Source organism: Rattus rattus, chromosome 8 (genome assembly GCF_011064425.1).
Source record: "Rattus rattus isolate New Zealand chromosome 8, Rrattus_CSIRO_v1, whole genome shotgun sequence".
In the NCBI taxonomy this organism is placed as follows: Eukaryota; Metazoa; Chordata; class Mammalia; order Rodentia; family Muridae; genus Rattus; species Rattus rattus.
The window spans coordinates 64794353-64810136 of NC_046161.1; the positions used below are offsets into that span (position 1 = coordinate 64794353).

Sequence of the window (15784 nt, forward strand, 5' to 3'; positions counted from 1 at the left end):
GTCCTCTCATTTATGGAATCTGTCAAAGTCCAACTCGGCTGTAGAGAACTGGAGTGTGGGCAGAAGGAAGCACAGGGGAACATGAAGACTGTGGTCAACAGAGATAAACATTCAGTTCAACAGGACTAAGTTCTGAGTTTCTATGGTATGTCCTCGTGATGAAGTGGCAACAATAGTTACACAGTATAAACCACTTAAAAGGGGGATTTTAAGTGTCATCAGAGAAATGATAAATACTGAGGTAGGGATACACCACTTTGCCTGAGTTGATCCTTCTACAATGAACCCAGTCCACACAATTATTATCTGACTGAAAACCAACGTATCTTTCCCCGATTCAAGTGGCTCCTGCCCCAGGACTCAAGATTCTGCTCTTTCTGTCTGGGTCTTATCACCCAGAGATGATTAGTCCCAGCAGAACTGTCTTTCCACACATTAGGACATGCACTCCACTGCAAAGCACTTCTTCCCCCAGTTTTACCACTTAGCACAGTTTGAGGTAAAGAAGGTACTGACCAGGCAGTTCTCTCTGAAGCCTGGCGAGGATGTGAAGACATGGTTTGAGGCACATGAATATGATGCCCATGGCCATAGTTTGGGTGCATCCTATGTGGATGGGGCGGGGGCCGTTCATGTGCCCGCCTGGAAACACAGAACACAAAAAGACCACTGGAAATAATTGAATAATTGGTTATTTCTTAATGTAAGGGAAAAAAATCCTATTATATTACGAAAATCTACAGATAATCATGAAATTAATTTATACTAAGAAACATGTATTATAAAACTTTTATTAAATGCAAAAAAAAAGTCCATGATACTCTCTACAAAAACTTAATGCTCATTTATTCTAACATCTCTAATTTAAATATCATCCCAGAAACCAGGAATAGTGGTGCAAACCTTTGATCCCAGAACTGGGAGTCAGAAGCAGAGGCAGCTGGGTCTCTATAAGTTCAGGTCTACATAATGAGACCCTGTTTCAAAACCAAAACACAACAACAGCAAAAATAAAAATCATTCCATGAGAAAGGTAATTTTCATATTCTCTTGAAACTTCCCCAATATATATTTTAATTGGGAGAATAATAGAATGGAAATATTAACTTCAAAATGTTAAACACCTAAAAACAAATGTCATGTCATATGTACAAACAAGTTACATAAATCACATAAATATATAACACAGGATAGAAAATTTTATTCTGCTAGTCGTAATAAAAGAACGGGTTTTTTGGGGGGCTTTTCAGACAGGATTTCCTGTGTGTATTGGCCAGCATGTCCATTAGGTGCATAGCCATGGATTCAATTCCCAGCATGACCAAATAAAAAACAAAAAGGCTAATTTCCTAGTAAGCTGAGATCCACATTGCTTTGTTTTACTAAGTTTCTTTCATTTTGCTTCCCACAATTAGGTGTGATGGTATCTATCTTAGCACTGTGTGGCTAAGGCAGGAGGTTTAAAAACTCAAGACCAGTCTGGCATATACAGTGAAACCTAGTTCAAAACATCACAGATGTCATGCTTTAAAGGTCAACAGAACATGAAGAAAGCAAGCACGATCTTCTTAAACCCACAAAACCTACGTTGGATGCTGCATCATCCTCCTCCTCTGCACTTCCATCCTCTGCATCACTTCATGAGGGTGCAGTCTCTGGGCTGAAGGTGCTGGGGCTGGAATATGGTGTGAAATTGGCTGGTGAGCAGGTGGAAGATGCTGAGGGATGGGTGCCGCTGTACTGCCTAGATGTGTTGGGGGCGGCGGCGCCACAGGGTGAGATGCTGCGTGAGAAGAAATCTGAGAATGGAAAGCATGGACAGGATGCGGAATCACGTAATCCACTTGAGGGGGAGGCTGAGTCTGAGGAGGAGCACCTCCATGAGAGTGATGGCAAGCTGAGGCTTGATGGTGCAGTGGTCTTGTCAAGGAAGCATCTGCAAGAAAAATGTGTCCTGTCAATACTTACAGCCCTACTTCATTCGCAACATCACGACATCCTATCATGTGACTGTACCAAAATTTCTGGAAAAGTCCCTGGTGAAAACTGGTAAATGCTGAATGACATCCATATTTGCTGTTTGTTTGTTCTCTCTCCCCTCCCTCTCTCTCTCAAACACACACACAAGCTCAGTCAGACCTTTCCTACAATAAGGAGGTATAGGTCAGAAATAGTTTAAATACATATAGCTATTGACAAACAGGCTTTTTAAAGGTTACCATAATTAATATAGATGAGTATATATAAGACATTGGTATACATTTTTACCATCACACAGTCACCAAATGTTTAATAAAAGATTTGATTTTCATTAATTTTACCAATATATTAGTATATATATTTAAGGATTTATTTGTATGTGCATTTTATGTATATAAGTGCTCTTATATAAGTGCATGTATGCCTGCATGACAGAAGAGGACATCGGATCCTATTACAAATGGTTATGAGTCACCATGTAGGTGCTGGGAATTGAACACAGATTCTTTGAAAGTACTTGGATGGAAGGGTGTGTGTGTGCACGTGTATGTGTGTATGCCAGAGTTTGACATGGAATGTAGTTAATGTTTTAACTCTTGTGCTAGTCAGTTTTATGTCAACTTGGCACAAGCTAGAATTATCAGAAAGGAGGAAGTCACAATTGAGAAAATGCCTCTAAGAGATTCAGCTGTAAAGCATTTTTTAAATTAGTGACTGACGGAGGAGCATTGGGCCACTGTGGGTTGTGCCATCCCTACCTAGGCTAGTAGTCATGGGTGTATAAGAAAGTAAGCTGAGCAAGCCAAGAGGAGGGCACCAGTAAGCAGTACTCTCCCATGGCTTCTGCATCAGCTCCTGCCTCCAGGTTCCTACCCTGCTTTAAGCTCCTCCTGAATTCCTTCAATAATGAACGGCAATGTGGACATACATGTAAGCCAAATAAACCCTTTCCTCTTCAAGTTGTTTTTTTTTTGTCATGGTGTTTCATCACAGCAACAGAAACAAACCCTAACTAGGACAACTCCACTTTATTTTTTGAGGTTTTTCTCATTGGGAAGCAGGGCTCAATGATTCAGTGGGGTTAATGCACTGGCCAATAAACCTTAGGGATCTTCCAGTCTTGGTCTTCCAGCACTTCTACGACAGGCACATGCCATCATACTAAGCCCTTTCCCATGGGTTCTGGAGATGAAACTCGGGTTCTCAAGCTTGTACAATATGAACTTTGCTGATAGCCCCTCCCAAACCATCATTTGGAGACAGTCTAGGTGTCTAGTCTAGAACTAGTTACTCAAGAGTTCACTAGCAGAGAACTGCCTTTAAGGTTTTGTTTTTTTTTACATTTATTTGTCTATGTGTCAGTAGGCACACATGAGGGCAGAGGGGAACTATATGGCAGTATTCTCAGCATGGTTTATAATTTTTCTGGCCCAACACCATTTTTCAAGTAATTTACTAAATCAATGATTTACTCTTCAAGAAGGCACACAGCCCCAGAAGTCAGCTGATAGAAGTCAGGTGATAATGCAGGTTACTACTATTCACACCAAATGGCCTGCATCTCAGAGTTCTGTTTACAATGTTTTAGAACTCTTAAAGCAAGCATTCTAAAAGGGGCAGCCTGCTACCTTCACAGGCCACCTGCTCTTCAGTCCCAATCCTATCCCATTACTTTTTATTATGTTCTTGTTTGGTTTCTCATCAAGGGGTCTCTCTAGGTAGCCCAGACTGGTTTCAAATTTAAGATTCTTCGGTCTCAAGCTCTAAAGTGCTGGAATCACAGGCATGTGCCATTAAATCCATCCTTTCAAAGTTTATAGGTACTGTTACCAAGTTAGAAAATCTGTTTAAATAGATGTGTATCAACTACACATAAAATAAAATTTAAAATAAATTCTTCTTGAAATTTCTTCCTAAAATCTCCACTTGTCACAGAGAAGGGAAGCTTCTTCTGCCTTCAGAAGACACAGCAATGGACACTCAGAAAGACACTCAATCCCAAAGCAACAGCTGATGATATAGAACTGGGGAGAGGGTCACACTGGAAATGAAATAAAATCCAGGAATCAAGTCAGATGCAGGGAATGTGAATAGAAACTAATGTACAAGAAAGAGCCTAAAAGAGTGGTGGTTTATGATGTTTGATGAAATGTGGGAATTCAGGAGTATCTTTATTCAAACTTCACTTGCTCCACTGCTATTTCTCTTTATTAGATAGTTTTTTACTTAGCTTACTTATAAATACAACTGTATACCTATGATTTCATTTTAGTAAAGTGACTGTATTTTAATACTTTACATAAAGGAAATCTTGGTTTAAGAAAAGCTCCACTTGTCACTTATAGTATCAAGACTGCTTAACTCCATACTTACTAAACTAAACAGTCACACAGTGTGCATCATGGCTCCATGGCTGAAAAAGAGCCTCTTTTTATGTGGTACTACATGTCTGTATTTGAGCATTCAGAAGTCTGAGGTAAGAAGCAGATCATGAGTACCAGGGCACATAATTAAGGCACTGACTCAAACTCCTCCCTACATAATAGCTATCATCTCATAGCACAGCTTTATAGATAACATTTCAAAAATAGCTTTCCAAATATAGTGGTTTCATCGCTTACTCAATACTTTCAAAAGCAAAGAAATATTTTTCTAACATAATAGTACTAGTGGTATACAAGTCAGTCACTTGGGTCAAAATTTTGTAATAGTCAATCAGAATCATTCCCATTTGGCCAATGTGAAGAAACTGAAAACAAAGTGGTAGATAACTCGCCCAAGGTCACTAAGCTACCTCCTCAGAGCTGGGAAGTCCACTCAGACCATCACTTCATGGAAAACCCAGTTGTGTTCCTTTAACCACTTTTCCCAGTGCAATTTCAATGAAAAGGGGATATTAGAACAGCATGTATTATACATAAACTAAAGTATACTAGAAATGTTTTTAGACAGAAATGGGGAAGCAGGGAACCTACACAGATAACAAATACATTTTACTGAGGAAAAACAATGGGGCCATTAGTCAAGATACCTTTGACACAGGAAAAGTCAAACCCTACCTTCGTTCCCAGAGTCCCCTAATAACAAATATAAACTGGATGATCCTGTGGAGGGAAATTTAACAATACTGACTTGAAAGCACATTTGTTTGGCTATAGAAAAACTCAAACAAATGCAAACAACTTAAATATTCATCAAGAGAGAGTGGATTTAATATAATGGAATATTCCGATGGTGTTTAAAAACAACAGTAACGGGCTGGAGAGATAGCTCCGTGGTTAAGAACACTGACTGCTCTTCCAGAGGTCCTGAGTTCAATTCTTGAAAAAAGTAAGGGAAAGGAATGAAAAAGACAAACACTACTGAGTTTTATGAGTCAGTATGGTGAGAAAATAATGTATTGTTAAATCAAAGAAAATAACAGGATGCTGTATAATGAAAAGGCTAATGTTTTTTAAAGGGTAGAATACTTATGTATATTTACAAAGAAAAAAATCTGGGAGTTTTTATAATAAACTCTAAAGAATTGCTACCTCTGAGGAACTAAGATTAATGAGACAGGAAAAAAGAGCTTTTAGTTTTTCATTTTATAATATTCCAGTTTAAAAACAGTAGAATAGGGGTTGGGGATTTAGCTCAGCGGTAGAGCGCTTGCCTAGTGAGCACAAGGCCCCGGGTTTGGTCCCCAGCTCCGAAAAAAAAAAGAAAAAAAGAAAGAAAAAAAAAAAAAGCAGTAGAATATATATGACACACTTTTATGATAAAGATAAAACTACTTTAAGTCAAATAGCAGCAGTCAAATTACATCCTTTGCCTCATAGATAAGGGAAAGACAGGAAGCCGCACAGAAGGTCTGAGTAGGAAGGGGAGGACTGAGGACCAGCAGCAAGTGTAACAGAATAGTTCATTGTTGTCTCAGTGTTCACATTAACTGATCAATCACTGCAAAACAAACTGTTTCTAAACACGTTCCAACTCAAACTTTGTATTTTACACTGTAATAGTGAGGCTCAAATAATATGTCACTAGTTTTATTGTTCAAAGTTTGGCCTGATTCTACCAGATGTGTCTTCAAGGAAGAGATTTTACTCCTGAAGTAGAACAAAGTCAAGATAAATAACAGAAATGTACATAACCAATATAAAAGACAGTTTCCTTACTAACTCGCTGGTCCACTCTCACATGAGCTATTAACAGGATTTGTTAAGCTTCCATTTTATAGTTAGCTCAGACTCAAACAAAATACTAGGGTTGGGGATTTAGCTCAGTGGTAGAGCGCTTGCCTAGCAAGTGCAAGGCCCTGGGTTCGGTCCTCAGCTCTGAAAAAAAAAAGAAAACCCAAAAAGAACAAAATACTAGGTAACATAGCCCAATCTAGTAGATTCCAGTTTCCTTATAGCTGCTATGCCTGGTTCTGCTGTAGCTGCCCATTTGAGATGATATATAAAACTCTTTTTCCAAATGGCAAGACCTTCTGTCACAGCCCTCTCTCTTATGTCTTAGTTGACTCAGAAATATTTGAATAAAATTTAAGAGTTCTTGAACAAATTTCCTTTACTGTGCCTAGAGATGATACAAAGTTTTCACATTTCTTCATACTCTTAAACCAAATTCCTTAAAAAAATTTTTTTTGTGTAAGAATATAAGGTACCACTCAATACATCTCAATTTCATAGACAGTTATATGGGAAAATTAAGTCCATTTTTAAAGCTGACTAATACTGATAAACTAGGACTGGTGTAATTCCATTTTCATACTCTAGTTCTTTGCCCCTCAGTTCATACTTACAAGGAGGTGGCATGTAGTGCCGACATGATGAGAGAGAAGGCTGTGGAGGTGGCTGGGGCTGGGGCTGTGCAACCATGCTGGAGCCATAGCCATCTATTGATAATGGCTGAGTTGGGGCCGCAGCAGCCTGATGGCCAAAGACTGCAGCCCGGGAAGAAGAGACAGGGCAGCAAGGGTCAAAGGCAGATGCACCATGGAAACCCCCACTTCCGTGAGTCCTGAGAGCACTGTTGCTCAGATCGACTGGCAATGCCTGCTGGGTAAAGAACAATTAGAGTTTACCTTTCTAAAGTTTCATGAAAACATCATTTCTTGTCACATGAAAAAAGTATCCCTATAGTTCTCTAGAAAAACAAGGTCTTTGATGAATTTGGAAATGGCAATTCTTTGTATGACAAAAATCAAGCACAAAGAAAATATGTAAAGCTTGAGCTTTAAATATAAAATATAAGATAAACAATTAATGTTACTTTAAGATTTATTTCTTGGGGCTAGAGAGATAGCTCAATGGTTTAAAAACTTGATGCTTTTGCAGAAGACCTAGGTTCAATACCCAGTATCCAAAGCAGGTAGCTCACAACTGCCTGAAACTTCAGTTCCAGGGATCTGAGGATCTGAGGCCCTTTTCTAGGCATGGACATGAATGCAAGAATGAGGTGTATAAAGACAAGCAAGAACGCGCGCGCGCGCACACACACACACACACACACACACACACACACACACACACACACAAAATTTGAAAAGCAAATTAAAGATTTGATTGTTCTTATATTATGTACAACTGAGAACACAAGGTTTGAAAGCACACCTTCTTTACTCTGAAATTCTAACCAGGACTCCAGAGACAGTATGCTATCAGAGCACTGAAAATATCAGAATTCTAGTAACAATCTGTCAAAAATTTCTACATTGTTTTATAACAGATTAAAACTAACAGTGGAAAAAAAGATTTAAAAAAGAAAGAAAGAAAAGAAAAGAAAACCAAGCAGCACATGGTGGCCCACAGCTTCCAGTCCCACACTTGGGAGGCAGTGGTAGGAAGACTCTGAGTTAGAGGCCAGCCTGACATACACAAGTGGGTTAGAGTTAACATTTTCTCCTCTTAAAGTATGTGACTTGAAAAGCTCAAAGTACACAGTAGGGTAACTACAGCCAACAACAATGAGTATCTCAGAATAGCTGTAAGAGTCTTCATGTTCCCTACATCGAAATGATGACTTTTGTGATAGACATGAGGCTACTCTGTTGATCTTCACATATTCATTATATACATGTATCAAAATTACCATCTAGAGAAACAGACATAACTATGTGCTAGTTATGTAAAACCCCCAGGAACACTTAGGTCTCACTCTAAAGTGAATTACAAAGAAATAATTGTTGGGTTGTTCTTACTGTTGATATTTTTAAGTATTTTAAACACAATGTCTACTAGTTAGGTTCAGTACAGTTGTGCTTTCAAAACGGATCTGGCCAGGTGTGGTTGGTATACCTGTCACTCTAGCCCTCAGGTAAAAGAAGCAAGGTGAGCCTAGCCTACATAGTGAAGATCTTATCCCTGACCAGTGTCAAACATGGATAGAAAGATGGTTCTGAATGAGGATACAAGTTTAATTCCTCCAGAATCTACACGAAAAGCTAAGTGTACACCTGTAATCTCTGCACTGGGGAGGCAGAGAGGACAGTTCTTAGAGCTCATCCCTATCAACACCACCAGTCTGCTGTCCATGAGACAACTTTGGGATAAGCTATCCCTTCCTTTAAAACAGTGGTTCTCAACCTCCCTAATGCTGTAACACTTTAAATACAGTCCCATATATTATGGTGACACCCAATCATTAATCTACTTTCACTGCTACTTCTTAACTGTAAGTTTGCTGTTAAGAATTGTGATGTACCTGGGTTAGGTCCCCAGCACAGAAAAAAAAAAAAAAAAAAAAAAAAAAAAAAAAAAAGAATTGTGATGTGGGGTTGGGATTTATTAGCTCAGTGGTGGTAGGCATAAAGGCCCTGGGTTCGGTCCTAGCTCGAAAAAAAAAAAAAAAAAAAAAAAAAAAAAAAAGAATTGTAATGCAAATACCTGTGTTTTCCACTGGTCTCAGGTGACCCTGTAAAAAAAAGGGTTGTCCAACCCCCAGAAAGAGTCATGACCCACAGGTTTAGAACCACTGTTTTAAGGTAACTGGCACTGGTAAAGACAGTCACCTACTGACTCTGAGCAAAAGGAAGCATTGTTTCTGTAATTCAATCTCACCTGCACCTTTATCTTTTATTTTCTGAGTCAAGGTCTCATTACATATTCCTAGCTATCTTGGAACTCTATAGAATAGGCTTGCCTAGAACTCACAGAGATCCACCTGCTTCTGCTTCGAGTACTAGGGTTAGCTACCTTTCTGTCTGACTTCTGTTTGTCCCCACCTCCCTCCTTTTTCTTTTCTTTTTTTAAATATTTATTTATTACATATGAGTACATATTTAATATTTATTATATCTGATGTCCACCAGAAGAGGACATCAGATTCCATTACAGATGGTCGTGAGCCACTAAGTGGTTGCTAGGATTTGAATTCAGACCTCCCTTCTTTTTCAAGGCAGGATTTTTCCAGTGTAGCCCTGGCTGTCCTTGAACTCAGAGCATTCTGTATCTCAGAGTACTGAAGTTATCTCTTAGCCAACTGTATTCTTATCAAGTACAACAAGAGAACACTATGTGATAAACTCCTTTGTTGGGAGCTCTCTCATGAATGGGGAAGCTGGTGGGGCTACCCTGCCATTGCCTACAACTCCAGTTAACTTCCTCTCCTTTCAACTCCCATTGCTGGTAAAAGGAGGCTTTCCTTTATGGCAGAGCCTTCCACATACCTCCTTCTCCAGAAGTACAAAGGCTTCAGATAACCATTTAATATCCTGAACTGTTAACACAAAGAAGCAAAACAACATCTGAAATCCTGCTCATTATTAAACTAACTCTTTTCAAATTCCTACTGGAGAAGACCTCTCCATTATTGTCCCAAAAGAGACAGCCAACAAAATTTAAAGGCAAAACTTGGTGCTTCAGGAAAGGTCAAGAGACACAGAAAGGCAGCCTTTCTCAAGGTATCTTGGCTCTGTTCAGCCACATGACAACTAAAAGTTATATTAACTTCCCTGAAATAATATCTTTTGGGTTTGTTTTTGTTTCTAATTGCACTGAGAGAGAGAGAGAGAGAGAGAGAGAGTGTGTGTGTCTTGTGTGTGTGTGTGTGTGTGTGTGTGTGTGTGTGTGTGTGTGTGTGTGTGTGTCAGTGCTCATGCATATGTAAGTCAAAGAACAATTTGTAGGAATTGGCTCTCTTCTCACTATGTGGGTTCCAGGGACTGAACTCAGGTCAGGCCTGGCAGTAAGTGCTCTTACTCACCATGCCATATCCATAACCCGATAAGTGAATTTTACGATAGCTATCATGTCTACTTTCCCCCTTAACTGTTTGTAATAATTTTAACTTTCTGTATACCAAGACTCAATTTAAAAATTCACAGCTCATTAAATTAGTTCATTTTTGCATTCAAGAATATGGCTTAGTTTATAAACAAATTCATTTTGGCAACACATACCCTAAAAAATATATCACTGGGATTTTCTACTTCTTTATGAACACAACCCAAGTTTTTAAAAAAAAAAAAAAAAAAAAAAAAAAGGAAGAGAAAGGAAGGGAAGGGGTACAGGGAGAAGGGAGGAAGTGACTTGTAAAACCCACACACCTGGTCGTGGTAGCTGGAACCAGAGCTGCTATTTGCTCCACAAGGCGCCTGTACTTGAGGTCTTTCCACAGGACAAGCAGGGTCACTGAAGGAAGGAGAAACTGGGACAGCTGGGTGGGGAGTATGGTGGTGGTGGTGGTGATGCTGAAAATGGTGGCCATGCTGCTGAAAACAACTTGAGTGTGGATGTGCTAATGCATGGTGACTCTGTGATGTCCCTCCGCATGGTGAGTGCTGGGGGCAGCATGAAGGTAGCCTTGGCATTGCAGGAGGACCACTTTCTGGGACAGCATTAGATGCAGTTCTCCTCACGTCATCTTGAAACAGAAACAAATGGAAAAAATGATCAAATACCAGTGTATAAAAATAAGTACTGTGTATAATCTGAAAATAATCTGATGTAAAAAAGAGAGTGGGCTGGTGAGACTGATCAGCATAGTAAGGGGCTTGCTGTTGAGTCAAAACACCTAAGTTAGATTCCTGGGACTTACATGACAGAAGAAGAGAAATCACTACCACCTCAAGTTGTCTTCTGAAGTGCACGTGTGTGTGCATACATGTATACACACACACACACACACACACACACACACACACATACACACACAATCTAATTTTTAAAATAAAAAAATAATATGATGGTAATATGCTTAACACACAGTATGCAATGTTGTGTAGTGTTTCCACTATGATTTTTCTGAGAATATAAATTCTTCAGGGAGTTCATATGTATCAAATCTGACAAAGAGATTATCTTTTCTTAGTATTTCTTAGCAATAAAGTTTTAAAAGAATCATGTGAATTCTTCCACTCTATTCTACAAAGAAAAGATCTTCTAAGTCCCTTTAACCAGTAACACAAATCACTTTCCATACTGTAGTCTGCTGGGTATATTCAACTAAACTGGAAGCCGCAGTATCCACCTCATGACTATCTGGCTGGATCACTATCTCCCAATCTTTTCATTTCCTCTGCTGCCCAAACTCAGATAAAACTAATTTTGGTAACAAAATGTGACTCCAAGGAATCGAACTAATTGTTACTGTACACTGCACATAAAATGCAGGGGTCAGTAGAACTGGGGTCCAATCAGGAGGCTGAACACTTTTGCTTTTTACTTGCACAATTCAAGTATATGCACAAGCTAGAAAAGTGAGCTGTTTAGAGTATATGTTTGAGGGCGACTCCAGAATAGTCCAGGGACCATGTCCAAGGACAGTTAAACTTTATACAAGGACAGGACAACACTGTAAAGTCACAGAATGAGACTCATCAGCTTCCTGGTGGCAGGTGAAAACAACTTCAATTATGATACAGAAGGGCCAAGGAAAGGCCCGGGAAGATGACAGGCATAACGCATGTTTTGTCACTCTGAAAGAAGTCAGAAGCAAATTAAAGAACAGGGGTCAAACAATGGGTGGAAGCACTTGCCACAGAGTCTGAAGACCTGGGTTTAATCCCTGAACACCAAGTTGCCCTGTAACTTCCACACTCACTGTGGTGTGAATATGCACGCACGAACGCACAGATAGATAACTTCACAGATAGATAACTTCGATAAAAAGAATGTAGAATGGAAACCCGTAGCACGCACAGAGACTGCAGGAGACCCTGTACATGCACTAGGAAACGGAACTGGTGAAGACAATAAAGACAAAGAAAACACAAGGTTAAGAATGGAGATAGGGGGGTTGGGGATTTAGCTCAGTGGTAGAGCACTTGCCTAGCAGGCACAAGGCCCTGGGTTCGGTCCCCAGCTCTGGGAAAAAAAAAAAAAAAAAGAATGGAGATAGAACACAGACTCGGGGATTCTAAATAGACAGTTGGGGATCAGGCATTTAGGAAGAACTGCAAGCTAAACACACAAATGCTTTTACGAAGCTAATATCAGGTCCTATAGAAGCACATGCCCGAGAATTTATTCTTTAACTTCCTTCCCATGAAAGATGAAAGCCTTGAGAAAAAGAACAGAATTTTGAAATTCGTGGGGGGGGGGGGTGTGAGAGGGGAAGAGCTAACACAACATGAAGGGCAAATCACTACGAAGAGACTACCATAAGGTACTCAGCACTTATGGAGGCAGCGGCTTGCACAACATTTGGTCATTAACTGCATCATTTAGTTATTTGGATATCAGTGTAGTTAGCTGGCTTAAATGATTCAAAGTAGAAAACCTGTATGGATCAGGGAACAAGTGATAGGTAGAAAGCTGAACGGACAATTCCATATGATCTTGGATGTGAAGAGGAAACACAATCCAACTGCTTTAATTCAGTACAACTACATATGCCACTTTATCAAGTTTCTGTACAACAATTTGGCTTGGGACAATCATCTGTCTCAAAAATTGTATAGTGTAATATCAAGAACAAACTGTCAGGAACTACAGTGAATTTAACACCTAAGAAATGAAACAGAAGTTACTAAAAATAAGTAGTTATGCATAATACATAAATGAAAGCTGTAAGGTAATTATGAAATGTAGGTAGTGTAGGTAGGAAGAACAGTATTAATGCTATCAAGAGAAAAGTGAATGGAGAGTTCAAATCCTTACCACAAAGATACTATGAACCCCAAATTAAGTATTTAGCTTTTAAATTTTCATCTTATATAAAATGGGAAATATAATGCAAATACCAAGGCATTTTTAAGTATTAAATGACAACATAAAATCACATAAAAGGGGTTAGAGCAATAGCTCAGGGGTTAAGAGTTCTGGCTGGAGCTAGAGAGATGGCTCATTGGTTAGGGGCACTGACTACTCTTCTAGAGGTCCCAAATTCAATTCCCAGCAACCACATGGTGGCTCACAACCATCTGTAATGGGATCCGATGCCCTCTTCTGGTGTGTCTGAAGACGTGACAGCGTACTTGTATACATAAACTGAATAAATAAATCCTTTAGAAAAAAAGTCTAGTCTTCTACAAGGCCCAGATTCTGTTCCCAGCAACCACATGGTGACTTATAACTGTCTATAACTCCAGTTCCATGGGTACCAAGTTTAAAAAACAAAATTATGTAAAAAAAAAAAATCATGTAAAATATCCAAGTAAAGTGCCACAAAAGAATATGCACTTAGTAAATTAAAGTCCATTTGCCTCTGCCTCCATTTCTTTCAGAGAATATGGCATCTGAAAGGCATCCATGGGAAACCCTTCCATGAATATCTCAATTCTGTCTTTAGTTTTCTTCCAGAAAAGAAAGACTTTTCGAATTCGGTCATTTTCTAGTTTGATGAATGATGAAAGTCACAAAGATGTTATCAGAACTAAAAGCAAAATGTATTACAGAAAGAACATAAAGTGCTCTCACTAAAAATAGTGATATTGTCAATTTAAGAGCTACAGTATCTATCATTTGTGTCCTTGTTAGTGAGTTCCTATCTGTACTGCTGTGCAGAGACACCAAGCTGCCTTAAGCTAGTGAGAGAGAACCAGCAATATAACTGCTAACTGGAACAAAGAAATAATGTGATCAGTGCTGAAAATACAAAACTCTTTAGGGTGGTTATAGCTCAGTGATTTAAAAAAAAAAATACCCTCAAGGGCTAGAGAGATGGCTCAGCAGTGGAGAGCTCTTCCAGAGGTCCTGAGTTCAATTTCCAGCAACCACATGGTGGCTCACAACCACATGCAATGGGATCCGATGCCCTCTTCTGGTGTGTCTGAGGATATGACAGTGGACTCACAGATATACAATAAAGCCATCTTAAAAAAAAACAAAAGAACAGGGTTTGGGATTTAGCTCAGTGGGAGGGGGCTTGCCTAACAAGCGCAAAGCCCTGGGGTCGGTTCCCAGCTCCAAAAAAAGAAAAAAAAAAAAAAAAAAAAAACAGCAACAACAATAAAAACAAAAGACAAAACACACAACACAAATGAGATCCTCAGCTCACTCCAAACAAACAAAAGAACGTTCTTTCTGGCCTTGGGTTAGGCAAAGTTTCTTATGTATAATGCCAGAAGAACAAGGAGCAATGGCAAAAGTAGAGAAAAGTGATATCACCGAAACCTTTAAGACTCCTATCTCCATCTTACCTGATTCAAACTATGCCTAAAAGTAAAACTGGTGGGGCACAAGGGAACTCTGTTCAACTTCGTGAGGAGCAGCCAGTGTTTTACCCAGCAGCAGCTACACCATCTGCATTTTACCAGCATGTTACTAGAGTTCCAATTCCTCTCTATGACCAACCAGTTCTGGTGACTCTGCTCCTCTTTGTTCTTTTAAATTATGGTTGGACACCTGTGTAGGTGTGAAGTAACTATGTACCTCAACATGTTTCAATCGTGTTCCATTAATCAACGTGATGCTTAGCATCTCTGCATGGAGTTCACTGTTCATTGGCTGTTGGAAAGTATCTGGTCAAATACTACTTTATCTATTTTTAAATTAGGCTGCTGTGTTTTTATTATTTCAGAGTACTGTTTGTATTGTTATTAGAACCCTTATCAGACATGACTTACAAATGTATTTTCTTACACTCTATAGACTGTTTTTTCTTTTTTAACAATGCCTTGCTAACATGAAGTATCGCACCATAAGGAATACACTCTTGCCAACACTGGTTAAAGAGTATCCCAGCATTCTTACTTACCGCCCACAGAAGAACCAGTTGCACTATTGCTTGTAAGAGTAGCTGCAGTCTCTGACACTGTGGAAGGCTGGCTACTGGCCACAGTTGAAGTAGTATCAGAGCCTTGCTCAGAGGTAGATGGATTTGAATTGTTAATGGAAGCACTAGTAGTTTGTGAGTCCATTCTAGCAGAAGTGGTTGGTACTACAGTAGGTTCTAAAAAACATAAAACATGAATTTAGCTTTACCAGAAGATTAAACAGGTTGTATTTTAATTTGAATCAGCAACTTATTTTTTTTCTTTGAAACAGTCTCTTACTATAGATAGGTTGGGTTCAGAATTCCCTTATTATGGCCTACCAAGGGTTGCTTATACATACACGCCCCACACCTAGACAAGTTAATCTCACTACGATAATGACTAAATTTAAAAAAAAAAAAAAAAAGACATCAAGAACAAACTTCCTAGAAAGTATAACATACAATAAAGCTCTCACAAAACTTCACTGCAACATCAAACCAAAATGCCATTGAAAGATAAGAACTGTATTTAAAAACCCAACATGCATGTACGACCTAGTGGTCAGAAGTTTAGTTTTCCAGGAGGGCTAGGGCTGTACTTACCTAGCATATTTGCGCCCTTGGTTTAATCCCCAGTAACAAGAGAGAAAGGTTTTCAGTACCTACTAAGTTTTCTGGT

General features: G+C 39.1%; 1 protein-coding gene and 1 pseudogene across 6 annotated transcripts in view; one reads left to right on the top strand and one right to left on the bottom strand.

Moving 5' to 3' along the window:
* The window catches only part of Rnf111 (ring finger protein 111), a 68000-nt gene that overhangs the window by 9622 nt on the left and 42594 nt on the right, over positions 1 to 15784 (bottom strand). For 4 of the 6 annotated variants that reach the window (XM_032909245.1, XM_032909243.1, XM_032909241.1 and 1 more), the window contains 5 exons: positions 15106 to 15300; positions 10514 to 10830; positions 6770 to 7025; positions 1588 to 1936; positions 517 to 642 (listed from right to left, as the gene is read on the bottom strand). In XM_032909245.1, coding sequence (XP_032765136.1) covers positions 517 to 642; positions 1588 to 1936; positions 6770 to 7025; positions 10514 to 10830; positions 15106 to 15300 — 1243 coding nt within the window. The remainder of the gene's footprint in view (positions 1 to 516; positions 643 to 1587; positions 1937 to 6769; positions 7026 to 10513; positions 10831 to 15105; positions 15301 to 15784) is intronic. The other 2 variants (XM_032909244.1, XM_032909246.1) reach the window with 1 other exon arrangement.
* On the top strand, positions 3953 to 4125 carry LOC116907148 (annotated as a pseudogene).